General features: G+C 43.8%; 1 protein-coding gene across 1 annotated transcript in view; it reads right to left on the bottom strand.

Annotated features, from left to right (window-relative positions):
* The window catches only part of htt (huntingtin), a 32,612-nt gene that overhangs the window by 1,535 nt on the left and 5,978 nt on the right, over positions 1-25,099 (bottom strand). Inside the window, exons 10-65 of the mRNA XM_022739988.1 lie at positions 24,805-24,882; positions 24,255-24,658; positions 21,837-21,963; positions 21,627-21,742; positions 21,380-21,491; positions 20,563-20,700; positions 19,313-19,471; positions 19,074-19,171; positions 18,849-18,988; positions 18,575-18,638; positions 18,322-18,422; positions 18,054-18,200; positions 17,719-17,839; positions 17,452-17,597; positions 17,127-17,308; positions 16,762-16,985; positions 16,478-16,604; positions 15,967-16,091; positions 15,763-15,873; positions 15,603-15,680; positions 14,059-14,282; positions 13,869-13,947; positions 13,529-13,690; positions 13,386-13,441; positions 13,046-13,194; positions 12,772-12,908; positions 12,555-12,671; positions 12,306-12,428; positions 11,913-12,172; positions 11,630-11,772; positions 11,300-11,528; positions 10,928-11,069; positions 10,419-10,598; positions 10,090-10,266; positions 9,754-9,830; positions 9,301-9,436; positions 9,008-9,130; positions 8,595-8,802; positions 8,263-8,408; positions 7,987-8,164; positions 7,792-7,893; positions 7,431-7,615; positions 7,210-7,336; positions 6,955-7,058; positions 5,945-6,099; positions 5,720-5,859; positions 5,546-5,631; positions 5,313-5,443; positions 5,069-5,201; positions 4,673-4,828; positions 4,264-4,454; positions 3,826-3,940; positions 3,470-3,683; positions 1,433-1,652; positions 1,038-1,200; positions 37-197 (exon numbers count right to left, since the gene is read on the bottom strand). Coding sequence (XP_022595709.1) covers positions 37-197; positions 1,038-1,200; positions 1,433-1,652; positions 3,470-3,683; positions 3,826-3,940; positions 4,264-4,454; positions 4,673-4,828; positions 5,069-5,201; positions 5,313-5,443; positions 5,546-5,631; positions 5,720-5,859; positions 5,945-6,099; positions 6,955-7,058; positions 7,210-7,336; positions 7,431-7,615; positions 7,792-7,893; positions 7,987-8,164; positions 8,263-8,408; positions 8,595-8,802; positions 9,008-9,130; positions 9,301-9,436; positions 9,754-9,830; positions 10,090-10,266; positions 10,419-10,598; positions 10,928-11,069; positions 11,300-11,528; positions 11,630-11,772; positions 11,913-12,172; positions 12,306-12,428; positions 12,555-12,671; positions 12,772-12,908; positions 13,046-13,194; positions 13,386-13,441; positions 13,529-13,690; positions 13,869-13,947; positions 14,059-14,282; positions 15,603-15,680; positions 15,763-15,873; positions 15,967-16,091; positions 16,478-16,604; positions 16,762-16,985; positions 17,127-17,308; positions 17,452-17,597; positions 17,719-17,839; positions 18,054-18,200; positions 18,322-18,422; positions 18,575-18,638; positions 18,849-18,988; positions 19,074-19,171; positions 19,313-19,471; positions 20,563-20,700; positions 21,380-21,491; positions 21,627-21,742; positions 21,837-21,963; positions 24,255-24,658; positions 24,805-24,882 — 8,227 coding nt within the window. The remainder of the gene's footprint in view (positions 1-36; positions 198-1,037; positions 1,201-1,432; positions 1,653-3,469; positions 3,684-3,825; positions 3,941-4,263; positions 4,455-4,672; positions 4,829-5,068; positions 5,202-5,312; positions 5,444-5,545; positions 5,632-5,719; positions 5,860-5,944; positions 6,100-6,954; positions 7,059-7,209; positions 7,337-7,430; positions 7,616-7,791; positions 7,894-7,986; positions 8,165-8,262; positions 8,409-8,594; positions 8,803-9,007; positions 9,131-9,300; positions 9,437-9,753; positions 9,831-10,089; positions 10,267-10,418; positions 10,599-10,927; positions 11,070-11,299; positions 11,529-11,629; positions 11,773-11,912; positions 12,173-12,305; positions 12,429-12,554; positions 12,672-12,771; positions 12,909-13,045; positions 13,195-13,385; positions 13,442-13,528; positions 13,691-13,868; positions 13,948-14,058; positions 14,283-15,602; positions 15,681-15,762; positions 15,874-15,966; positions 16,092-16,477; positions 16,605-16,761; positions 16,986-17,126; positions 17,309-17,451; positions 17,598-17,718; positions 17,840-18,053; positions 18,201-18,321; positions 18,423-18,574; positions 18,639-18,848; positions 18,989-19,073; positions 19,172-19,312; positions 19,472-20,562; positions 20,701-21,379; positions 21,492-21,626; positions 21,743-21,836; positions 21,964-24,254; positions 24,659-24,804; positions 24,883-25,099) is intronic.

Raw genomic sequence — 25,099 nt, forward strand, 5'->3', positions numbered from 1 at the left:
TGCTGATGAGATCTACTGTATGTTATGTAAGGATACAAAGCTGAGATCCACTGGGAGGTGGAAGCCGAGACAAAGAAGCAGGAGAGGCTCCACATGGCCATGGCCACCGGTGTCCTCTGAGTGAAGTTGGACAAGGACAGCAGCACCCAGTCTCGCACCATAGACGACTGGCCTGTGGCATGGAGTGTCTGGAAAACCTGGGGATGGGTGTACAGCAGAGACAAAGTTGTGGAAGGAGTGTGCTTACACCAAGACAAACAGATGGAGAATATTACCTACAAAATATCTTTTGTGTGGTCTGGCAATAAATGTGAGTAGGAATCACTTCAGGTACATTGTGCAGCACATGACTCTCCTTCTCTGAGAGACTCGCTGGGTTGCCAGTGGTCTTTCATTTTAATTTTCAAATTGGCTGATGTTGTGGAAAATGTCGTATTTCTGCTAAATTACCACCCATTTCTAAATCAATCTGAGAGGAGAAATGGAGCATGCAGAAACAGATTTTCAGTAAATGTTTTCCAAAAATAAGATCTAAACAAAGACTCAGCTTGCAAAACATCTACAGATGACCTCCATTTCAGTATAAGCATGCTTGAATATCACAGCTTCAGGTGTCCTACTACAAATTCTTTTATTATGTTACATCCCTGGACAACAAATGGAACAGTGTCTTTGCTCAAGCTTGATGTTGTCTTGACAACCTATTGTATGCTTGAACAACAAAAGAGCTGGCTTGCGTAGTCAAAACAAAAAGTAAAAAACACTTTACTGACACTGGACTTCATTGAAATTCTCTGTAATGCTCCTTGCAAGAAGCAGACTACTAGTAAGAGGGGAAAGAAACTGACCAACATGCTGCATTGCTCAACAAAGATGATTTGACAAAAATAAATCAAGAATAATTAGATCCAATTTTGACTTGTGAGCCTAATGTACAAAACATCCAAAACAAGTTTTTCATTTGTCGTTACATAAAATGCATTAGAAAAAATGTGAGTGAATTTTTTATTTGCATGGACTCATATCCTGCTGCTGACCTTGTAGACAACAGTGGCCATGAATTGTGGGTAGGGTTGCTGATTGGACAGGAACTCTCCGATGACCTTGTTCATGACGTCCTGTGGAGGGAAGAAGTCATCCAAAAACTGGGGCAGAATCCTGGACACCACTCGAGCCTCACTGGGTAAACCCTTCCTGATCCTGCCAACAGGAAACCCCCAAAGAGCAAATGATGAGGGAAAAAAAAAAAAATGAAATTGTTTTTTATTTAGGAACAGCAGCTTCTTTTGAACTCTACTAACCCACAGGTAAAAAAAAATTAAAATAGGTGAACGACGAAAGCTGCAAAATAAGAGTATGTATTGTTTTGCATTTTTCTGTTACAAATGTGTGCAATTTATGTACAATGGAGGGTGGGTGTGTGAGTGTGTACCTGTCAAAGAGCACAGAGACCCTCTCCATGGCAACAATGATCGACTCGCTGTCTGGGGCCTGTGGGTCAGAGTGGGCGGGGCGACTGGCAGGGCTGGCTTTCTCCTTGCCTGGGGAGAAACCAACATGACTCGCCGTGACGCCCACCGCCTCCGCTACGGCAGAGCCAGAGTCAACCTGACCTCTAACCCCTGTCGCGTCTGAACCCGACGCAAGCACCGCTGAGAGGACGAGAGGGGGGGTTGGAACCGGTTGAACCAGTGGGGGAGAGGTTAGAGGTGAAGTAGGGACACTGATATCACATCATTCAGATCAGAATTTAGTTGACCTCAAACTGAAAATTGGTGATTTTCAGGGAGCTACTTTCAGTCAAAGCACATTCTCGCTTTTGTATAAATGACTGGTGCTTAAAGTATTAGAACGATTTTCAATGCCATGTTTCCTGGGTACATTACATACTAGATTAGCCACTCCTGTGACCTGAATGTGCTTCAGCTTGCACTGCTGTACAGCACATAGGAGGTGGTATGCAGAAGGTTATAAATTGATCTGCATTTGCAAGAGCCCCGAGTTTACTCAAAGAATTTGCTGGCTAGCTCTGTTACTTAGCCCATCAGTATAAAGAGAACAACATGCTAAGAGTTAGTGGGGGCCGACGTAGGGGTTAGAGGTAGGGTATATAGAAATGTATAATACATGCAGGAAGCAAGCAGGTTTTTTTTTTTTTACCGCCATCATAGGTGTAATGAAATGGTTGGAGCTTTGAAAGGTCTATTATGCTATAAGGAGAGATAATGTGGTGGTTCAGACTGAATACATCTGGGTGTCATCAGTGCCAGCGCTGGCAGTGGGTGTAAAGAGAGCAGATATGCAAACATGACAAAAGATGGTACACGTACAATGAGAATCACTTATGTATATATTTTCACTTGTATTGCCATGCACCCGCTGTCACCACATGTACCACTGAAATGTATCCACATTCATGAGTAACTTTGTATTATGTGTATTACTGAACAAATCTTAAATTGTCTTAAGACAATTTCTCATGTCGTACAGTATGTAGTAGGGCTGCAACTATGATTATATTTGACAGCTATTGTTTAAACGACTGATTAATTATTTCTTCAATGAAATGATTGAACAGTGGTCTGTAAAACGATCAGATGAGAAAACAAAAAATCTTAAAAATATCTTCTATGTCTCAGTTCACCTGCAGAGGACTGGGAAGAAAAAAAAAAACCCTCACATTTGAGAAGTGAAATGGAATTTGCCATTTTTACTTTACAAATCAAATAGTTTTGGTTTAATTTAATTTTTTTTGTCAAATTTTAGTTTCAGCTCTTGTACATACTTTCAGATGCATGCAAGAGTGGCATGTGCATAAGGGTGTATGCCAGCGAGTTCGCATTAGGTGGGAATGTGGCTGATACCAAGTCCACTGTAATGCGATTCTTAAGCTTGCCATGATTCACCCCCTTTTAACGCTTCCATTTGCTTCAGAGTCATCCAAAGCTATGAGCATTAGAGCTGTGTTAGAAGGGAGGAACATTTTCCTTTTGTGTTGTTTACCAGCAGATCATATCTAACTTAAGCTGCATTACTACTCCTTACGTTTGAGCTATTCGCAAGGCCTTTTATGAGCTCCCAGAGTCTGAAAGATAAGATATTTTTCAACATATCTTTCAGGACTTTGGGGGCCACTACCTTTTACATATCGGAAGGAAGGAGTCTAGGATGAAAGCACAGGGACGAAATGAAAACGCTTTTGTTGGCAGAGCAATTAACAGTTAAACTTGCATGGACGCAAGCTTAACTAATGTCAGTACTGCATCAGCCTCAGTGAGGAGAAGGCATGCTCAAGTAGTCTGCTACTACGAGTGTCCATGCAGGTGAGTTAGCCAGCTAGCTCGATGCCAGGGTGAGAGTGTGCAGCAGACAGAGTCACAACAGGAGTAATGAAAGCACCAGTCCTACTACAGTACATTCTGGTGATTTAGCCAGCATGTAGGGTAAGTCATGTTAGCACCTTGCTTACCAGTGTACATGCAGGTGAGCATGAGGCCTAGTGCAGCCATAGCTCTGTGTGGTGAGGGCATGTTGACCCGGTCCACGCTGAGCTTGACCAGCGCTTCTCCATCCACGCGTGACAACTGCTCCGACAGCAGGAGGCGCTCCAAACCGCGCAGCACGCAATGATAGATGACCGAGGGAGTGGAGTCCTCGCTGGCAGACACCATCACACCGCACAACTGGAAGACAGGGACAGAGCCAAGAGAAGAGGGCAAGAGCAGGACAGAGGAAGGCAGAATATTTTATTTTTATAATATGCATCTGCTTTCATTCTATTGGGTACTGTGTGATACAGTTTGTTTTTCCCCCTCTTCACTTTACCTGTATAACTCCAGCCATAAACTCAGCTCCTACATCCAGAGGGTAGTTCTCCATCATGTAGAAGGCCACTGCGCACATCACCAACACATGCTGCTGGTTATGCAGGTTCACACAGCTGCAGAGTAGAGAGAAGACAGAGTGAGTGGGATAAAATTAAGATTAAACAGATAAAAAAAAAAAGGAAGGCCAGCTGGTGTTTAAAATGTGAAGGGCAGCACCTAGTGGCCAAGAGTTGCACTGCACTCTTGTTTCCTTCACCTCATTAAGCTGGATAAAACTAATTGATTCAAAGATCCACTTATAAAGGCAGGGAGGGGTCACACACTGACATTAAACATATTGGCTCCCTGAGGAGCTTCCATCATCAATCCAGCTCATTAGATGATGAAATGAGGTCAGTGTCTGCGTTTGTTTGTGAGATGAGAGCGTGACACTCACTGAGCGATGGCCCTGAGGTTGGACAGGAGGTACTCAGAGACAGTGGGGATGAGCTGTTTGGCTGTGTCATCCAGCAGGTCACACTCCAACACATACAGCACTCCATGCAGCGCCCCCATGCGGCTTGGTAAGTGGGTGCTGCGCAGGGTTGTCTCCAACAGGCGACACACAGGCTCAGCTATTGCTTTGTCCTGGAAATGAATGAACAAACTTTATTTATATAGCACCTTTCATGTAAGACAATGCCACTCAAAGTGCATTACAACAAAAACACAAGTTTAAAAACCATACATGTACAAAAGTAAAGTTTGTGCATGTGCTTAAATAAGATGCTTTATATTATCAGACTACAGGTTAATGGTAAACTTACACCAAATCAAATCTACAAAACACACACTGCCTTGCTCACCATGCCCAACACAGCAGCAGCCTTGCAGATGGCAGGCACCAGGTATTGATTGAGGATCTCATCCTCTGGTGGGTGGAGCTTCTGCAATTCCATCAGGGTGGAGAACATCATGTCAAACTGGTTCCTCTCTGTGAACAGGTCCGACACCGCCAGCAGCTACAGAGGGTGACAAGAGGGAGTAGAAGATGGAGACACAGAGAGAAGTCATCTGTATTGGGTTCACATAAACAACAGTCTTAGGTGTCTCAAGTATGGGATAAGGTTCCCATTAGGTCTCCATCCAGTTTCTATTGAATCCACTCAATATTTACACATTATCTTTGATTAATTATTTTCACACTAGCCAGTGATACTGCAGCAGGTATACATTTTAAAATGTCGTGCGTGGTAACTCACCGATCGCACCACTTCACTTATGAGGATGGTCGGAGTCCTCCTGTTGCTCGGGGAGCCAGGGATGAGCCACTGGCTGTAGAGCTCCAGAAGAAACTGAGAACATGAATGAATGTCCACACCTGCACGGTGCTTCCTGAAAGACACGGATGACAAAAGGTGGGTCACAGTGTGCATGCTTATTTCAACGCATGTGCATTGGAGACTAAAGAGATATGTACATGAATGTGTGTGTTGTTTATCTGACCTAGAGTTGATAGGAGATATCGGCGGGGAAGTGGGCGCTGGAGTGTCTGCCTCATCTTCTTCATCCTCCCCCCATTCTTCCTCTCTCAAAGGAGTGATGTTGTTACCCAGCCACACGGAGTGGATGGAGACCTGGAGAGAGAGATACCATTAAATGCACATTTAGTGTTTGCTATTGACATCTACAAGCAATGTAATCCTTTTTATCCCTTCTTTTTTTAATGCTCCTCTTACCTGTCCCAGTTTGTAATCCATGTTGCCGATCTCCCTCTCTGTGTTGATCTGGAGCAGCAGCTTCTCGTGGCTGATCAGTGTACCTGCTGGAACAATGTTAAACAAGAAATTTATTTGTGCCAGGTGTCAGTGCAGGAGCTGAGGTGAAGTGTGCAAATGCAGGTTGTCTGTTACCTGCGGAGGCTGCTGATAGTGAGGGCACAGGGTCCCAGGCATGGTATGGGTGGTGTGTATGGACATTGTCTCTCTTCGACACAAGAGCCTGAATCTCTCTCTCCACTTCGCCCCTGATCACTGCAAGTTTCCTTCCAAACCTGGGTACACAACAAAAAAATCTAAAATATTGCCACATACTTATTTTATGCTGCTACAGTCAACAGATAATAGTTGCATAGTTACCGTGTTTCCAGGGCTTTGAGGCTCTTGTTGCGGGGCTGCTGTTCCAGACAGCTGACTGCAGGGTTGCCTGCAGCAGGCAGGGTCATGGCACTCAGCACCAGGCTGGTGATGGCCTGAACTGCTAACACATTCAACTGGGTACGCTCCAAGTCCTCCTATAGACAAAATGGTACAATTTAGACTGCTAAGAAAGACATCAAGGTTTAGTTACAACTCTGGACTAATGCAAGATGGAAAGCAATGGATTGACACAGACTAATGATTGAATAATTTAAAATGTTGATTAGCTGGGAATACTGTGCAAATCTCTCAGTAAACAGTAACTAAAGAAAAAATAGTGTCTTATATTTGAAAATGTATAAATGGAGGTCTGGTGAAAACAGATGCAGCTGGAAAAAAAATAAATAAAAAAAAAATAAAAAATAAGAATAAGGCTGCAGCCTATAGGTTTATGTTCACTTTGTATAGCCAAAGCTAACTTTATAATATTTATATATAAATAAAATGTACTTTATATTTTCTTTAATGTCTTATCTATGTTGATGTTAATATTCACATATCCTGAAATTCTATGGAAAATATTCTGTTCAATAAGTATTGTTTGTTGATTCCTCAGTATGTGTCTACTTATTCTTAGACAGCACAAACTGGAGGGACCATTGTAATGAGAGCAGTGGGGTGTCAGATGTGACAAACCTGTGTAGCTCTAGTTTTTTTTTTTTTTTTTAAATATTCAACACAGAAAATAGACCAGGAATTGTGAAGGCAACCAATAAGCAGAACCGATAAGAGCTCTGGTATCTGTGCCATTATCGATCCGTTTTTCCCACAACTTAATGTAGTGTTTCTCAGGTGTTATGACAGAGAGCATGAAGTACATAAATGCTTGCACTTGTTTCTCTAAAGTAAGTAATTACATTGGTGCAAAGGTAGGATAGATGGGTTCCTGTATGAGTCTCACTATTCAGCAGCAGGTATACGCGGGTAGATTGTTCTTTTTGTGTGCATACCTCCTGCTGCGTCTCCTCCTCCTGGTCCATAGTGATGGGTTGGGTGACCAGCACCCCCAGCAGAGTGGCCCAGGTTTCCTCAAACTGAGTCCTGCTACTCCAGCCTATATGAATGACCACCATAGTCCATGCGGATGTGAACATATCAAAATGTCACATTAAGAACAAAATCTGGCATTCATAAAGTAAAGGTGGCATCAATGTGATGCAATACTGTATATGTGAATGGAGACAATAAGGAAACTGTTTCTGTACCCAGTGTGTTGATGCGATAGAGAAACTCTCTGAAGACGTCCTTTTCCTGCAGGAAGTCCACAGGGATCTCAGGTAGTGTTGTGCCGAACTCTCCTCCTGGCTGAGGGGACCAGCCCAGTTTCCAGACCTACAAACACACATACACACACAGCATTTCAACAAATACACTCATGTATTCTTGTATCTGAATTGCGTAGACAATTTCTTTCACACACACTGACCAGTGGAGGTACTCGGGTGTAGCTGTTGACCAGGGGCAGTCGGGACAGACTGATGACAATATTGCGCAATGTTGGTGTGAGAAAAGCAGGGAATACACCATTTCTACGGTGACCCAGGGCAAGGATGCTCTGCAGGCCTTCCACCAGCTCCGCCATAATCTCACATGCTTGCCACTCACACATGTCTGCAAAACAGAAGAAACATGACATCATGTAGAGCTTTCGCCCAAGATCTACTCACAACACCCATAAAAGCAAAGAAAAACATGCATAAGCATCAAGTGAAATGGTAGCACAAAACACTTAATTACTAAAGTCGCATTAAACAACCCTGTTTCTAAATTTCTAAATGAATGCTCACGGTTTGCATGCGCTGCGTCCACTTGGTCTCCTTCAGCATCTCTTTCCGCCTTTGTCTTTCTCTTCTCTGGATGCAGCAGCTGGTCACCAGGACTCACAGCCACTGGGAAGTTGAGGCAAAAAGTTTAATCATCATCTTTTTTTGATGGTACCAAATCATAAGGAATGTACAAGCATTTCCTGCTGTCCTTGTTACCTGCAACTATGATGAGGTGTAGGCAGTAGATGAGGGAGCATGTGTGTGTGGTGTACTCTGCGGTGGAGAGCTTGTTCCAGACACACGGCTGCTGCAGGGCCAGACACAGGCAGGACAGGGCCCACTGCAGGTCCACACTCAGGGGCAACTGATTCTGGAGCAGACGCCACACCACGACCTGTGAGAGCCACACACAAACAATACAGTCAGTTAACGCATCCATAAGCAATAAAATCAGATCTCTCTCATCCATAGCACTTTAATGTGGTCCTTTACCTCAGTGGCAGTGCAGGTGAAAGAGGTGATGAGGTGCTCCTTGTCAGAGGGAATATGTAGTGAGGAGGGCAGCTGGCTCACACTCAGCAGGTACTGGGACAGAGCTCTGCAGAGCGACAGAACCCTGGGATAGAAACCTGGCTCATCTGAAACAGAGGCAGTGGAAAGTCATACGAGAGGCCAGACATTTGAGGGATTTAGCAATGACAAAACTGTTAAAAGGATTCAGACTGATGGTATTGAAAAACAAAAACTATACAACTTTGACTGACGTATGCATTTTCATCCACTATATTTCTCTGAATCATGCTGCCCCTCCCTCCCACTCTCACCATACACATCAGCCAGTTGGTTCCAGTAGGGCTGGGGTTGCGAGGGCGGCAGGAAGGACTGGTGTGGGGCAGGAAGTGACCTGGTGACCCCTGCTAGTTGCTCTAGGGTCACCTGCAAGGCTGTCTCCAACAAGAGCGACCCCTGACCCCGTGCTAACCGCTGCACCCCCATACTCAGGCACGGACACAGCAGGCTCAGGTTGAAATCCTGGAAAAAAAAAAAAAAGATGACACAAATTCAGATTTTGTAATATTAAGATACAATGAAACGATATATTCCAGCTTTAATAATTAAATACAGAATAAAGAGTATTTGTCTTTGAGGTCTGATGTCTGAGCACTGCAGCCAAAGTTTGCAGCTGGGCAATGACATATGTGTGCATACTGAAGGGCCATTTTTGTATCTTTATCACCTTGCAGCTCATGATACTGAAGAGATCAGCGGGAGGTAGTTTAGTAAGCAGTTCTGTTGTCTCCAAGAGTGAAACATCTCCACGAAGACAGCACTGAGACTTCACGAGAGCCACGTACCACTCCTAGAAAACAAACCAAAAAAAAAAAAAAATGTAATATTTAATACATTTGTTTTTAATTTCAGTTTTTCCTTTAGTGAGATTGAGCAAAATGTCCCTAAAGGATTATTTTGTGATTTTTCCAGGTTTGACTGTCCTGATCTTGCAGACTCCCCGAGTCTCCAATCCCTCACCTTATCTGCAATGACCAATTCAGGAGCAGGGGGTGGATCCCCATCCAAGGGGTGTGATGTCACAGGAGGGGTGGGGCTGCTCGTGTCAGCAACAGTGGCTCTGAACCTGTCCAGCAGGGAGTAGAACCTCTGATGCCTGTGACAGAGAATATGACACTTTATTCAAAATCTTAACAGCCCTTCTATCTTTGTCCAGTCAGAAGAAAAAAATAGAGTGGGTTTATGCATGAATTATCTGGGAAACCAAGGCAACACAAACTTGCATGCAATTGGTTGTATATACACTTATGCTCTGGGCAGGTGGGCAATCAGGTGCATTACCTGTACTGATCAAGTCAGTTCAGTTGGGACTAGTCACAGGTAAGAAAAAAAAAAAAAAAAAAAAAAAAAAAAAAAAATACATACAAGCTACAGTGCATTCCTCCAAATGGCTCCAATACACAAGAGTATTACCTCTGAGCCAGCCCACTAGTCTGGAGGTATTCCTGGATCCTGTCCAGTTCCTCCACAGGCAGCTGGGCTATGCTGTTCTGGAAGGTGTAAGCAAAAATGCAATGAAACATATGACAAGTAAACAACATAAAAGTACAACATTTTAACAGAACCCTTTTTTCCTAAGTGAGAGAGAATTGCATCCGAGTACGTTTATCTACTTATAGCAATGTATTCATGAGTCTTATAGGCCCATAAGAGCGTCCTGCCTGTATGACACCCATATTGAACGTATCACATATTCAACTTAAAAGCAGACTCCTGTGTGACAAAATGTAAACCAACAGTAAACTGTACCTGTAGTGTCTCAGCCAGCAGCATCTCTACCCTGCGACACGCTAGTGTGTCCACCATGCGAGCCAGAACCCTGAAGGGTGTACTGAGCAGCTTGTCCACATACAGCATCAAGAGGGATCCAGACTGACTCAGGTGGATGGCCTCCAAACACTGCAGAGTCTTCTTCAACATGGTAGGCTGCATGAGGAGGACAAAGTGGGGCAGGCAGAAAGGTTTAACAGGTTAGTCAACGGATTAAATTGCAGAAAGGCAGACTAGACAAAAGAGAATAAAGCAGAACGATTAAAAAAAAAAACAAAAATCAATTAGTAAACAGATAGTTATCTCACAGTAGTGAGGTTGTCACATCGGGACTGGATGGCCTGGATGAAGAGGCCGCTGGCAGCTGAATTGCGGTGCACAGCGCTGATGAAGTCCTGCACTGGAGGCTCATGGGAAAGGCTGATGAGGTCACGCACATGGTTGACAATGAGCCAGGTTAGATGCTCCGAGTCGTGGAGGTTCTGACACTAAAAACATAAGAAAAAAAAAATCTGGACTATAAAACATGTTCACTTTGACAGAAAAAAAAAAAAAAAAAACACTTTACAAAACTGTTGTTGCACAGAGGATTCAGTGTTTTGTTCAAGGGCTCTGCAGTAGGGTGGATGCTTGTTGTCCTGGTATTTTGAGTTCTGGCCCTGTAGGTGAGGACTGTTTTCTCACTCAGTAAAAGTACTGTTGCAAATTTGTAAATGTCACCGTCAACAGGTTTGTAATAATGTATCATCGTGTTTTTGTGCTTCACTCCAGAAGTATGAACACTTTGTGTGTAGTCCAACATTGTTAGGAGTCTCACCACATAGTCACAGAAGAGGATCAGGGCTCCTCTGCGTACAATCTCTCTGTTGACCATTGCTAACCGGGACTCGGGCTTGTCCTCTTCACCTTCCCCAGAGGAGTGAGGACTCAGCAGCTTTGTGCATGAGAGGCTGTGTCTCCTGACAGAAGGAAAAGAGTAGGACAGAGCCAGGATTGATGGACAGAGGATACAATGATGTGTTTTTTGCACAATTTTTTGTGTTACTATTAATTCATGAGAAATGATAGAAGCCGACTGGAACCCCATTACCATAGGGAGGTTCTATTTCAAGAGTAGTTTCCTGTCTCATGTGGCCCTCTGAATCCCTTTATTGTAATTAAAATAATGTCCCTCACACTGTGGCCTTACCTGGGTGTCTGGTGAACCTCAGCCCACCAGGAGTAGTTGGTGTAGTTGATGATGAGGAGGACCTGGCACCAGAGGAGCACCAGGGAGGGGTGTGTGGTGATGAGGCACTGCACCATGCTGTTCAGACCCTCTAAGGGGTAGAAGAGGCTGGCCTCCGTGCCAGTCAGTCCACTGCCACTCTCACCCTTCAGGAGACGGCTAGCTGCACCGGTGATCCTGCGAAACATTCCTGAAGGGAAAAGAAAAGGGAAAGGATTTTCATATTGTTGTATGAACGTACAGCTTAATATCTGCCGTTTTAATAATCCATACTTAAAATGACATGCTCACCACTTTTGAAGACATGTATGAGACACATGAGCAGTGTACCCAGCTGCTGGCAATAGAAGGTGTGCTGTTGCTCTGTAATGTCCACTTTCACCTCTCTGGAGGAAATATCATCCAGCAACACTCCAACCAGCTGGAGGAGGAACCTGGAGGGAGGAGGGGGAACAAGACATTTCAAGTGAAAGAAGGGAAAAAGGAAAGTAGAGTCATTAGCTGTTTTAAAAAAAAAAAATTTTGAGGGATGTTTTACTCCTACATGTTAGAAAACAAACTGTGAAACACTAACCTGGCAAACGTTTCCTCAGGTGGGGCTTTTTGTGCCTCACCATTAGTTTCCTGGTTACCGAGTGTGTCAGCAGCAGGCAGGTCATTCGGGGAGAGGCTCTGCTGATGGAGGTTGCGGATTGTGTGGCAGGACAGGAGATGTGGGGAGAGTGAAAGCTCGTGGACCCGGGACAGGACGATGTCCTCAGTGGACTGGGAGACGAGTACCCTGAGCACTGCAAGGATACCGGACACCCACAGCTGGACGGTAGCTACTGATGCCTGGAGGAGCAGGTTTGATTTCAAGTCAGACTTTTCAAAAATCTTTATTTTGCAATCACCTAACAAAAAGATAGGCAAGTGAAAAGTCAGCCCAGGTGCATGAGCATGTTCAGGTATCAGAGGAAAGCCTCACCATGGTGGCTGGGATGGTGAACATACTCTTGAGCAGCATGTCTACAGGCCTAAGAGAAGAGGGCGCTACAGTCTCGAAAAGAGTGTTCAACACTCCCAACGCCTCTGGAGAGTCCAGATGCATCTGTGAGGACAGAACATACAAATATGTTTAAGTTGCCAGACCATTACATACATTGTATGGCTACTACTACTACTATTTATCAGTAAGTGCTAACACCTTGTTATTACCCTGCATGCATTTTCCTACCTGCTGCTTGGCAATCATGGGAAGTATGACGTCAGCGATCTGTCTAGACAATCTCTTCCACTTGTCCTCATTCTCTTTGTGACACTGCTGCAGCACAAGGATGAACATCTCCAACACCTAAAAACACACACGTGAGAGGCACATGTAAAGGCAAGACACAAAAGTGGCTGGAATACTACACGACAATAGCCAGCTGTGTCTCTTTGCATCTGCATACCTGATGGTATTGTACGAGTCTGAGCAACATGGAGACCACCACTTCTTTCTGCGTATCCAGCTCTTTGCCTGCATCTGCTTTGTTTGAGCCCCTCAGGACAAACAGGTCATGAACTATTGGCTGCAAGGCTGGGATGGCTATCGAGGAAAGCAAGTATATCCATATCAGTTATCAAAGGGTCGTCAGCCCAGGGAAAACAAAGGGCTCAATAAAAACATGCTTTGTAGTACTGACAATAATTACACGTGGTGCATATTGCTTGTGTTCCTCTTACCGTGTGTGACAGCTTTCCTGCCACTTGCCATGATACCGTCACACAGCTGGATGATCTTGGGAATGCTGATTATCTGCTTGGAGTGGTAGCGCTCATAAGACAACAGCACCAGGAAGAAAAAGATGTTTGGAATGATGGCCTCTGAATCTCTGTCCAAAAAGTATGACATTTTGTTTTTTAGTTCACAGGATGGATTTGTAAATTAAAGCCAACATATAGTAAGTGGAAGCAACCTATGATCACTGATGTAACCAACACGGCCTGAAAGACATACGAGTTTCTGGAACTGCCACAATAATATGTTGATGTTTTACAGGTTTCAGTGGTGAAGAAGATGTACCTGAACTGTCCCACTTCAATGTACTCAAACTGCTTCAGGACAAAGCCTATAAACACCTGAAACACAAAAAAATATTTCCCTGAATGAGCCAAGTTCCACAAGTTGAAAATGAATCTGTGCAAAAGCATAAATGTCCGTTTTACCTGATCCGAGTCCAGCAGGCAGTAGTTGACTCTGAGCTGCACAAGCTGGGCTAGCAGGTCCAGAACTTGTCTCTGCAGGGCCACAGAGGTGCTGGTTGTGTACTGCTTCAATGCTTTAATCACCAGCGGCTCAAACAGTCGAATGTGATTGTGGATGGCATTCTAGGGGTGGGAGAAAAAGAAAAAGGAGTAAAGTGCCTTTCAGAACAGCAGCACTTTGCTCAGGAAACATTTGGTGTCTTGATCCATGACTTTTTTTCTTTTTCTTTTTTTTTTTTTAAGCTGTTCACAGGCACAACTTCAGGTTGAAAAAGTAGCAGGACCTGACATCTAAGTGTACCTTGTCTCCTCTGTGGCGCGTTGCATTGGCAATGTTGGACCTCAGCTGGTTGGATGCTTTCTGCATTACATCAAACCATCTAAAAAGTGGAAAAAGAGAAAAGTTGTGTAATGTCCTTCATATTCAATGCAAACAGATCTCCTGCACACCAATCAAACATCTGCTCATGTCTAATCGGTGTGTTACTCACCCAGAGGTGTCCTGCTCCTGTTCGGCCTGCACCATGTTGCGGAGACTCGCATCAGCAAGAGCCTGTGTGAAGTGTGTGTACGGTGCCATGAAGCAGTAGTGGTAGAGGCCTGGTCGCAGGCTGGACGAGCCAAGACGCAAAGCCTTGCCCTGGGAACATCTGGGTCCACTCAGGACGCCCTCGTACTGGGAGGCCAGGTTGGTGCCGAACAGGGTCTTCAACAGCTAAAGAAAGTGGAGTCTTAAGTTAAAACATCTAACTTGGATTTCAAATAGTTCTAAACAAACTTGCTTCCAACTTTAATTATGTATTTGACTCTACCAAGTGGGTTCTCTAATTCTGGAATAGTCTGAAATAGAACATACAGTATTCTTCATCAAGTCAGTGCCTTTTCTGGGAATCAAATAATTAACTTAAAAGTTGCGAAGCGTGTAGCAATGTTTTTTAGATGTTCTTTTTTTGCAACGAAACTGGGAGAAAATAAAAATTGCAAAAATGGTCACTATCTTTTTTTGTATAATTCATTAAAAATCAAAAGGCAACTTGTACCAGTGAAAATAAATCCAGTGCAGTGCAGGTGGTGACCCAGTCTACAAAAATCTTATAGGGAAAAAGAGCAAGTGATTATGCTCCTCTGCTCTGTCTTAATCACAGATAGAGCTGATCTTTAAAATAACCTCATGATTTTATGAATTTCTGACATAAAGTCCCCCACCCCCCCACGATTTCTGCTTTTGAAACAGTTTCATCACGAGTGAATGAAAGGATGTTTTCCGTCTTTTCATCTTTACTAATGAACGATTTCATTTTCTGGGCAGCTCAGAGGCTACCGGCATCTTTTAAGGTGGAATGTTTTCTTGAGTGTTACTGAGTGATTGATGTTTGGAAATCAATCAATACACCTTAAAATGTCAATGACAACTTTGACCATTTCATTAGTTTTTATTACTTTAGTGACGATCAGATCTTCAAACACTTAAAATGTTTATAAATATCAACCAGATTATGTGAACTGTAGATATTTTATTTCATCGAGAGGAAAAAAAAAAGTACCAGTTTTGTGACATACATTAAGGTTTTTGCGGAGGGACTGGTATGATTCAATGTTCAGGTTCGCTATAATGATTTTTGATCAAATTTATGTAAAAGTTGCAGTGATTGGACAAAAATGCAAGGCTGCACGGAATTCACAGGGATTGGTTGAATTTGCATTAATTATTGTGATTGCAACATTCTGGAGGGACTACTCAATGCTGAGCCTATCCAACTTCAACAGTTAATTTGTTGTGTCTAAAGGCACAGGTAAGATGACATCTAGCTAGTATATTTCTGTGTGTGTCTATATAAATATGAATGTATGGAACCATCGCACAGGGAGCCCAATGCCTTTACAGGCCCTGTCGGCAGGAACCAGCCTCACTCTGTGTGGAGTCGTACCAGTTGCTGCACACTGCTCAGTGCTAGAACCATAAAGACTGCCACACACAGTAACTGTGACAATACAAAGATCTACAATTAGAGGCACAAACACATGAATTACTGACCTGTTGTACACAGACTGTAGCCATGGTTGGTTCTCGAGAGAAGCAGGACTTGAGGTAGCCCAAAATTTCCTCCACACACTGACAGAAAATAAAACATAAACACTATTATTAACACTGTGAGAACAGGGTAGAGTTGTAGAGCTGATCGTATCCTCTTTACCTTGCTGATGTCATGTAGTGTGGCCAGCTCCAGCAGCTGAGACAGAACATCTAAAGTGGAACGTAGGAAACCTCCAAACTTCTCCTGGCTACTGTGAAGGTCCAATGTCACCTAGGAGACAAAAATTAAATACTGGCATCATTTAGGCTACAGAATAACAAAAAACATGTGAGAAGTGGCTTAAAAACAGATGAATGTTCTAACCTTGTAGTTGGCATGTGTAGCTTTGAGGACATCGTAGAGCTTGAGGTAGGGTGGCAGGTGGTAGAAGCTGCCAAGGGTTGTAGATTTGTTTAAGGCTGCTGAGCCTGTGCTGTCTGCTGGCCTGCCTGTGTAGAGAAAAAATCCAAAAGAGACCAGTCTGATGAAACTAGTGCCTATAGCGTTAACCTTTAAAATCAAGCTATTCATTACAGAGGTAAGGAAGGCTGTTTACCTAATGTATCAAATCCATCAAGACACAGCTGCATAATGTGATTTCTTATTGTAATTTCTTCAAAGACATCATGTCATATCTCTGTATAAAGTAACTGTGTGAGGAGATGATGGCTCCTGCTGTCAGAAACTGTCAAATTATAACAGCCCCTCTTACAAGTGTGATAATACTTTTACAATTTTACACCACACCTGCTCACAAAAAGCGCAAACAGCAACACCTTATGAAAAGCTCACTGACAGACGAGCTCTGTTAGAGAATGGTGAGGTGTGCCTGTACCTGTGTTGACCTCATTGCTTTTCTTTGGGCTCATTGGGGCAGCACTGGGCTCGGCAGCCTCCTTCTCCTTGCCTTTCCTGCGGATGGGACTGAGGGAAGGGGTGTTGCTCAGGGAGGGGAGGGTGGCCTAAACAGAACAGGATACACAAAATCAACTTAATATAATGGCCTTCCTGCAGATACATCTTGTAGATAAATGTCACAAAAAAGTGGCTTTCAAATAATCGGTTTCACGATGAGCCAATCAAACCGGACAAATAAATCTCTCTCTCTATCAGACTTACCTTAACTGCTGGTCCTGGGGGTGTGTCATCCAGCACATGGGCACAGATGTTGAGGACCTTGAGTAGGTGGGAGAAGAGCTGCTCCAGCATGGCCACCAGGGAGCGCTCTGACAGCGCTGCCCAGGGTTCTTCCATCTTATTTGGGCCGCCACTGGTATTCGAGCTCCCACTGCTGCCTTCCTCCTCTCCAGCCCATGGGTTGCGCATGCATTTAGGAGCCACAGCTGTGAACATTATTATCAGACAGGATAATCAATAACATTACTGATTTACCCTGAGAGTTGAGGAGTGGTAATATGTTTGGAAATAAGTATAATTGCAAGCTACATGAGTAACACTGTGAAATTTTAGTGTATATTACCCACCGGCAAGCAGATTGCCAGAAAGCAAAAGTGCATCCTGATGTGCAGACAGATCCAGTGGAAACCAGGCGGAGGAAAGTAAGGAGAGGACCATGTTGGCCATCCCCACTGTCAGAGTCCTCCGCTCAGTGTCTGGTGCAGATGTGGAGGTGGAAGAGCCTGGAGCAACGCTGGGCTGGGACAGACTGGAGGAAGGACAGTGAGGCAATAGTCAGGTGTGTATATAGTATTAGAAATGAAATGTATAGAAAGTCCGTGTTGTGTGGCATATTATGCAACAAGACTGGCAGGAAAGAATAAATTCACAAGGGAGAGAGGGTACACAAACCTGAGGGCCCTGCCCCTGCTGCGGCTCAGACTAGAGCGGGAAGAAAAGCTGCTACTGGAGCTGACATAGCCGCAGTGCCAGCCTGTGCTCCATGTGCACACTGGAAAATTTGCAGCCAGGAGGCACAGGGCCTCACAGCAGCCAAACTGCAGAGACGCATAGGAATGGTATTTACACATGTTATGAAAATACAAAAGCAAAAACACCAGTAACATGTTATACAGCAGCAAATAAGTTAAGGCTTTATATGCATGACAGGAAGCTTACAGTTAGGGCTCTGGAGGTAGAGGAGGTGAACGCGTGGGAGACGGCAGAAACAACTCTGGACAAATTGTTCTCCAATGTGACATCAGACACAGTGTTGGACAGGTTGAAGCCTCTGTACGTCCTGGCAGAGAAAAGAGCAGTTCCTCAGGTGTAGAAAACTTTTTGGTACTAAGGCTTGAAAATAAGACCAAGATCAAAGCTTCAGTAGTACAATAAAATATACTGTAGGCACCATGAAAATAAACACATGGCCAATGATCTCAACAATCATTTCTCAATAGGATGCCATAGAGAGCCTGTGAGATGTGACACCAAATGAAAATGTATGCGTGTACCTTGTGATTGTAGTAACGGTGAACTGGGACGGGGGTTGTGTCTCATGCATAAGCAGCTGCAGGTAAACTGAACTCTGGTCCCGGGCAATAGCCACCACCGGGTCCACCTGGCCCTGGTCACAGTCATAGAACAACCTAGGAACCAGTCTGGTAAAGAGACGACCACAGAGACACAAGGGTAGGGCTTAAAAATGTGCAGTTAAGTCCATTATACACAAGATGCATGACACTGACAATACACTGTGATAAGACAGCGAAGACAGTGTACCTGCTGACAGCAGAGGCGGCCACATGCCGCACTCTTGGATCATCATCTCCCAACAGACGGATGACCACATCATTCAGGATCCTGTCCTGCAGCCGCAGATGCTATATGGAGAAGAATATGGACAAATTAGGACTCAGTCAAGGAAACTAAAACTGAAAATGATACATCCTGCATGTGTGTTAATGTATCTAAAACAGTAAGACTTGCAATTTGTACAGCAGAGAATACATAGAGGGTAGGCTGAAGAACTTACCCCAGTATAGTGATGATCGCCTTTGTGCAGAGTCTCTGTTTTCCTCTCCAGGAAATTAAGTAATCTAAAATGCAGGAATGAGTGAATCTTTAAAAGGCAGTCACAGGTAATACATTATAATGGTGAGTTTCTGCTAAAGTTGTGTCATGTTGCATTTTTATCTAAAAATGCAGTGTATCTAAAAAGACATTGTGTAGGTTATGGTGATGCTGATTATGGAAGTGCTCAGTCCAGTCACTATAGTAAGATGGTTAAAAAAAAAAGTTTATCCTACCGGAAGTCCATTTCAGCCAGCGTCTCCAAGAGCTCAGTGCGAACGAGCCAATAGGATAAGTCCCTCAGAGCCAGCAGGTCTATCACCAACTGCAAGCCCAGCTCACTGAGGGTACTGCTGCACACCGTCATGATGCAGTGCTGAAACACATTAAATAAAAAGGTAAGACTCAAACACAAGCACAAACACACAGAGTGTTGATACACTCGTGCAGATCTGTCTTACCCTCACTGCAGAGCAAGCCATCTTGCAGGTGACGGAGGATTCATCTTTGAGAGTTTTCTGGAGCAAAGGCACCAAGTCCACCAGGGACAAAGGGTTACCTGGACAGGAGAGATGGGTGATAGGAGTACCGTTAAATACAATCCAGACTTTCATCATGTCAGCACCAAGAGAAACACACCTGTGCAAATACCCCAAACACACACACACACACACACACACACACACACACAGATACACACCTGTTGCACTTTGCACACTGGCCAGCCAGGTGTGTATGTTGTAACGTGTTTTGGTGAGTGCGGCCTGCATGATGGCTCCACAGAGGATGGCTGTGGCCCCTCTGATCTGGGGGTCCCCATGGTCAATGAGACACAGCACATCACTGATATATTGCTGCTCTGCAAGGGGACAGAGAAAGGGAGGGGGTCAAAGACAGAGCTAAAGACACAGTAGAAAGTACACATAAATATAGTTGCAAATAAATGCATTTGTAACTGACTAATTCTTCCATTGCATTAGCTGTCAAAAATACACAAGTCCTTTCCACTGAAGACGTTTTGATATGTCGCAGAAGGAAAAGCTGAATTCCATTTAGCAGATTCAGTTTCCTGCTATTGTACATACCGGCTCACTGTCATCACTAACTGGGACACAGGAATTCAACAAAGCCATTGTTAGTGTTATTCGAAATACCAAAGCTTTTCCAACAATGACAAGTCAAATATCTGCTGTGAACTAGGCTTATTGTGTTCCATAAAACACTTGAAATTACTCCTTATGGAAGATCATAAGGATCAGAACATTTCAGAAAAAAATCCACTCCTGCTTTCGTTTTGACCGACGTGATGGCCGGTGACAGAGGTGGTTCTCTGTTGCTGCAACCGGAGGAGAGAAAACTGGAGCAGCCTTGCTCCTATGAGGTTTACATGTCATATGACACGGTGATGTTCTGCAGCACCAACAAAAGTCAGACAGAATTTATAACCAGCGTGCACTGTTTTAAGCCCAATATGTATCATGTTAAATCAGAGGTGCGCAGCCCCACATGAAGGTGTGAGAGCATGTGGTTCACCTACACAGGTTTTTTCACTTATTGCTTGATTAGGACTGGGTGTATACAGACTGTGCTTAATTGACATCACCTGCTGCTACTTTACTAGCTCAGGGAGTCCAGTGACATCACACTGTTTCCTGTACAGCTCCTCCCACCTTCACCCTGACCAGAGATCAGCTAATGAGTGAAAACAGCCTTGTGGATATACAGTTTTTTGCCCTGAAAATTTTAATTTTGTTGTTTTAAAAATTAATAAAACACATCTGACTGAGTGGGATGAGCTTAATTATATATTATGATTATTATAATTATTATTGCAATATTAATTCGGTCCAAAAAACACATGCCAGATCTAGACAGCCTTGTCTTAATACTAACCTATTTAGGTGTCACACGTCATTTAAATAGGATTGTCTTCATATTTGGTGCCCCTACCTTCTGCTGGAATGCCGTCCAGCGGCTCCAGGTAGAGGGAATTAAAGAAGGCTTCAGGATGTAACGCTGCTGCTGCCCCAACACAGCTGACTGCCAGGGCCTTCACACTCACTCGCACCTCCTTGTCAGGGATCAGACCTTGAGAAACACAGAGAAGAGACATTAGTAGACAACCAAGTAGTTTCCCTTAGGGGTTGGCAGTTAAACACCATTTAAAAACCTCTCACCGACTTCATCAAGCTCATGTCAGTTAAATTGGTTATTACTTTCCCTAATGCATGCTTTCAAGAACTGTCCCCTTAAAAAAAAAACACTACCTCACATTCAGTCTTGTGTCACTAATGTTAGTCAGCATTCACTCAAAGTGAAGCTGGAGATAATGAGCCTCAATCCGAGAAGCTTCTACCTAAAGAGAACGCCATGTCCATTGTTTGGGAACATTTTGACTTCAGAGAAGATGCTGTCGAACAAAAAAGTCAAATGCAAACACTACAGAAAAAAACAATTTCAGTACCCAAAAGGTAACACCAGCAATATGTTTGGAATATACTTGGAACACAATCGCATCGCTGAATATGAAGAGCGCACGGCTCAAAAAAAGAGAGGCCGAAAAGCGCCAAAGTAATTGTTCTTTTATCGTAATCAAGGTAAAAGTTTGAAATAATTGTGATATTGATTTGAAGTCATACCACCCATCTCTACTGTTGGTTTAAGTTAATTAATTCAGACATCTTTGATCACAAGCACATCTCAAACGATTCTATAAAGATATAGCCTGCATTTGACGCATTTTGGGCAGTTTTTATAAATCACTCACCATTCTTACGCCCTGTCAGCAGGAAAGAAGCAGCCAGAAGACGTACACAGTGCACCAGTGGCTCCATCCCCTGGTCTGTGTAATGTCCAATAGAACCTTTTATCCGTGATGGCTAAGACGCAGGCAGAGAAGAAACATAATCAGACACAGGATCATTTGTTGTCTTGCTTATATTGCTCATATTATATGAACTTCCACTGTGAAACACTGGCACTGAGGTTTTTTTTTTTGGAGGATGCGTCTTTACCTTGTTGTCAGGTTCGGGTTCAGCAGGTTCGTCCTTTGGTATGAAGCGGTCCACACTGCTGTCTGAACCCTGCCGGTTGTGACCTCGACCCTCAAACAGATGAGGCTTGCTCAGAGCTGCACACAAACACAGACACAATAACCATGATCAAGACTTCATATCAATGAGAGCAGAGCCTGTCTGTGTGTATATCTTTGTACACAAACATACCCAGTGCTGACTGCAGGAATGGTTCTGGTGGTTCTTCTTGGGAGGACGGTGCAGCTCCTTCATCTTCTTCATCCTGTAGTGTTCCAATCTGCATCCCAGAGTACTGACTCTCACTGCCATCCAGCACCTTATGCACAGACACAAAAACACATGACTCCAGAAGGGAACTAAACTCAGCTTTGCAAATACACCAAACGCGACAATCCGTTTCAGTTTAAAATGCAACCGCATGCAAAGGACACCTAAAGAGTTTTGAGTCACTGAGTTAGATTTGCTGGGTTGAGGACAAAGACACGGCACAACAAATGGCTAGAACTGGAAGTCAAACGACTGCTCCCCTGTTCAAACTCTACTGAATCATGCTCGGGTCTGACACAATTTACAGCAAATCAACTGCATACAGGAAAAAAAAGCACAGGCTTGATAAACTCTTCAGTTGTGGTTGCCACAGGCCGCCAGAGGAAGAGCAAGCTTTTGATCCAAACTATTTGACTCTGAAATTCATTTCCCCTCGATCAGGCAACTCTTACTTTTACTTCTTATTTTCCACTTGAAGTACACATGATTTTTACATCATCTGCATGACCTTTTATAGAAACCTAGTTTGGTGACAAGACTTCCTCCTAGGAAGATGCATCTATGAAGTACTCTTGAGGAATTTGAAAAATATTGTCTATTTCACCAGGTTTGGCTTCCACTGGAACAAAAGCCCGTCATAGCCTCTCGAAAGGGTATAGGGAAAATAATTAAGGAACAGACGGCCTTCATGCTTCTAGTTTTGAACTTCATGGCAAGCCAGTAAACATGGGTTATCGGGGTTGCTTGTTTTTACAAAGGTCTTTCAAAGGCATCTCATTTTTGGGAGGGGAATTACTGGAAACAAGGAAAACAAGGGGCACAATGTACTGTCAGTGACAGTACAGTAGAGAGGGGAAAGTAGCCAAAAGCAGGAAAGAATTCTGTGCACGGGTTGAGACGAACAAGCGAGCGAAAGGAGAAAGAATGAAGAAAGCCAAAACTTTCCAGACAAGCAAGCCCCTCCCACTCGTTTTCAGTGTCCAATTGGCTGACCTTGTCACTACTGCTAGAGGAAGAGGTGGCATAGAAGGAAGAAGAGGAGGAGAAAGAGAAAGAAGAAGACGAAGAGGAAGCAGTGTAGACAGAAGAGTCACTGTCTGTGGCATCGGGACCCTCGGTGGAAGTTGGCGAGGGTGGGGACGGCTCAATCACCCGCGGCAATGGAGTGCGCGACTGCGGCAATGGAGTGGGGAGAAGGATAAAGGTGAGGGGGGCAAGATCATAGAGGTAGAATTGTTAGAATGGACAATCTCACAACAAAGTGTCTCCAGAGAGTCACAGGTCAACATGAACCTGCCTCCCAAAGACTCAGTGGATTCAATATAGGCTGTGACATCACATTTTGTTCAATGTGTTATGAGGAGCAGATGTGACAATTTTATAAAATACTGTAACATCTGAGTTTGCATTTTTACTCCATTCCAACTACCAAAACCAATATTTCAAACATAACTGTCAGCCACTTTCCAATGTGTTTAAGACTTTGTGCTACAGCAGGCCAGTGGGACAAGGCCATAACCACAATGTCTATATCTAAAGTTCTAACATACATATTCCCATTTCCATTTTAATAGTAAGTAACTGTTACACATGGGGTGGAAATATTCTGCTTTGGATTTGTGTGGCAGTCAGTGGCACATTAAACATTGCTAGGATAGTGGGTTCCACTAAATATCAGTAAATTCTGGATGCAAATGTCACTACGTGCAAAATCCACCACGAACTGCTTCAAGAAACACAAGCTGAGGCTTTTGAAGCAGCCCTCACAGTCTCCTGACCTAAACATCAGTGAAATGCTCTAGGTAGATCTTAAAACATGCGGTGTGTGGACGACAGCCTAAAAGTATCTCAGAATTTGACGTGATCTGCAAGAAGAGTGGGTGAAAATCCCTGAATCAAGAACAGAAAGACTCTTAGCTGCTACAAACAAAGTGATATCTGCCAAAGGAAGGTTTACTAAGGACCGACTTAAACTTGCACCAACTTTTGTAAATGCCACAATTACGATTTTTTCATATTTTATAAGTTCATGAAATATAAAGTAGCAGTGCATTGACACTGCAGGGGGTTTACATAGAACTGTAGCTGTTGTGCCAAACAGAAGTAGGAATTCATTTTTTTGTCCATTCTACAAATCCTAATTCTATGAGGTGTACTGGAGCATCATTCATAAACCGGGTACTTGGTCATTACATACAGACCCCAAGGTGAGTCTTTCGGGTATCTAGGGAAGAGCGCACTGTATTCTACACACATATACAAAAATAAAATGCTGTATCCTCAAGCTGTTGCCCTGAAACTAATCAAATCTCTCTTGGATGCCCATACAGTCACACTGACCAGTTCTGCTACGTCTGAGGGAGTGACAGCTGAGTCTGGGCCCTCTGTGGTGGTCTGGGAAGAGTCGCTGGGTGGGAGTGAGCGATCATTAGTGCCAAGCAGAGTTCCGCCCTCTCCCAAGGGTCCTCCCTCCGGCGTGGCGTTTTCTGGTGTGGTGTAGTCAGCCGTCTCTGGAGTAATGTTGGCCCCGCCACTGGAGCTCCGGCTCAGCATTTCCTCCTCGTTGTCATTGGGTGACTCTGGAGTGTCTGATGCAGATGTCCCGCCTCCACCTCCGCCCTGCTCTGAGGAGGCACTGAGGTCCACGGAGTCACCAGGCTGCAGGGTATGCTGGGAAGAACGTGGCTGCTCTGTGATGATGTCAACCTGGGCTGCGGAGGAGCTGTCTGCACCAACGACTGACGCTAGGAGGACAGAAATACACCATATCACTTTTTTTATTTCAGATTGGGGCATTGCCATCTGGTTTGAAGTGTGAAGTTACTGAAGTCTAGTTGGTAAGACTGCCACATTTGCCAAATTACTATGCATTCTGGGTGATATATCTCACCTGTGAAGGCACCAGTGGTCACCTCTGTCCTCTCAGGGTCATCCTCCAACCCATCCTCCTCTCCAGAAAGCATTTTACCTTTTAAAAAAACAAACAAAAAAACAGTTTTAATGTCAATTAAACATTTAAGCATTAACACCAGCTTAACAGAGGAAAAAACACCTGGGCATGAGCAATTTACTTCAAACTGAGTGCATTCAAATTAATAACACATGAAAATTCAAATACTATTGATCAAGAATTTAGAGGAAAATCAACTGTCTTAAGTGACCCAGTCAAAGGTAAATTTACCCAA

The sequence above is a fragment of the Seriola dumerili genome, unplaced genomic scaffold (assembly GCF_002260705.1).
Source record: "Seriola dumerili isolate Sdu_G_001 unplaced genomic scaffold, Sdu_1.0 BDQW01000050.1, whole genome shotgun sequence".
Lineage (NCBI taxonomy): Eukaryota > Metazoa > Chordata > Actinopteri > Carangiformes > Carangidae > Seriola > Seriola dumerili.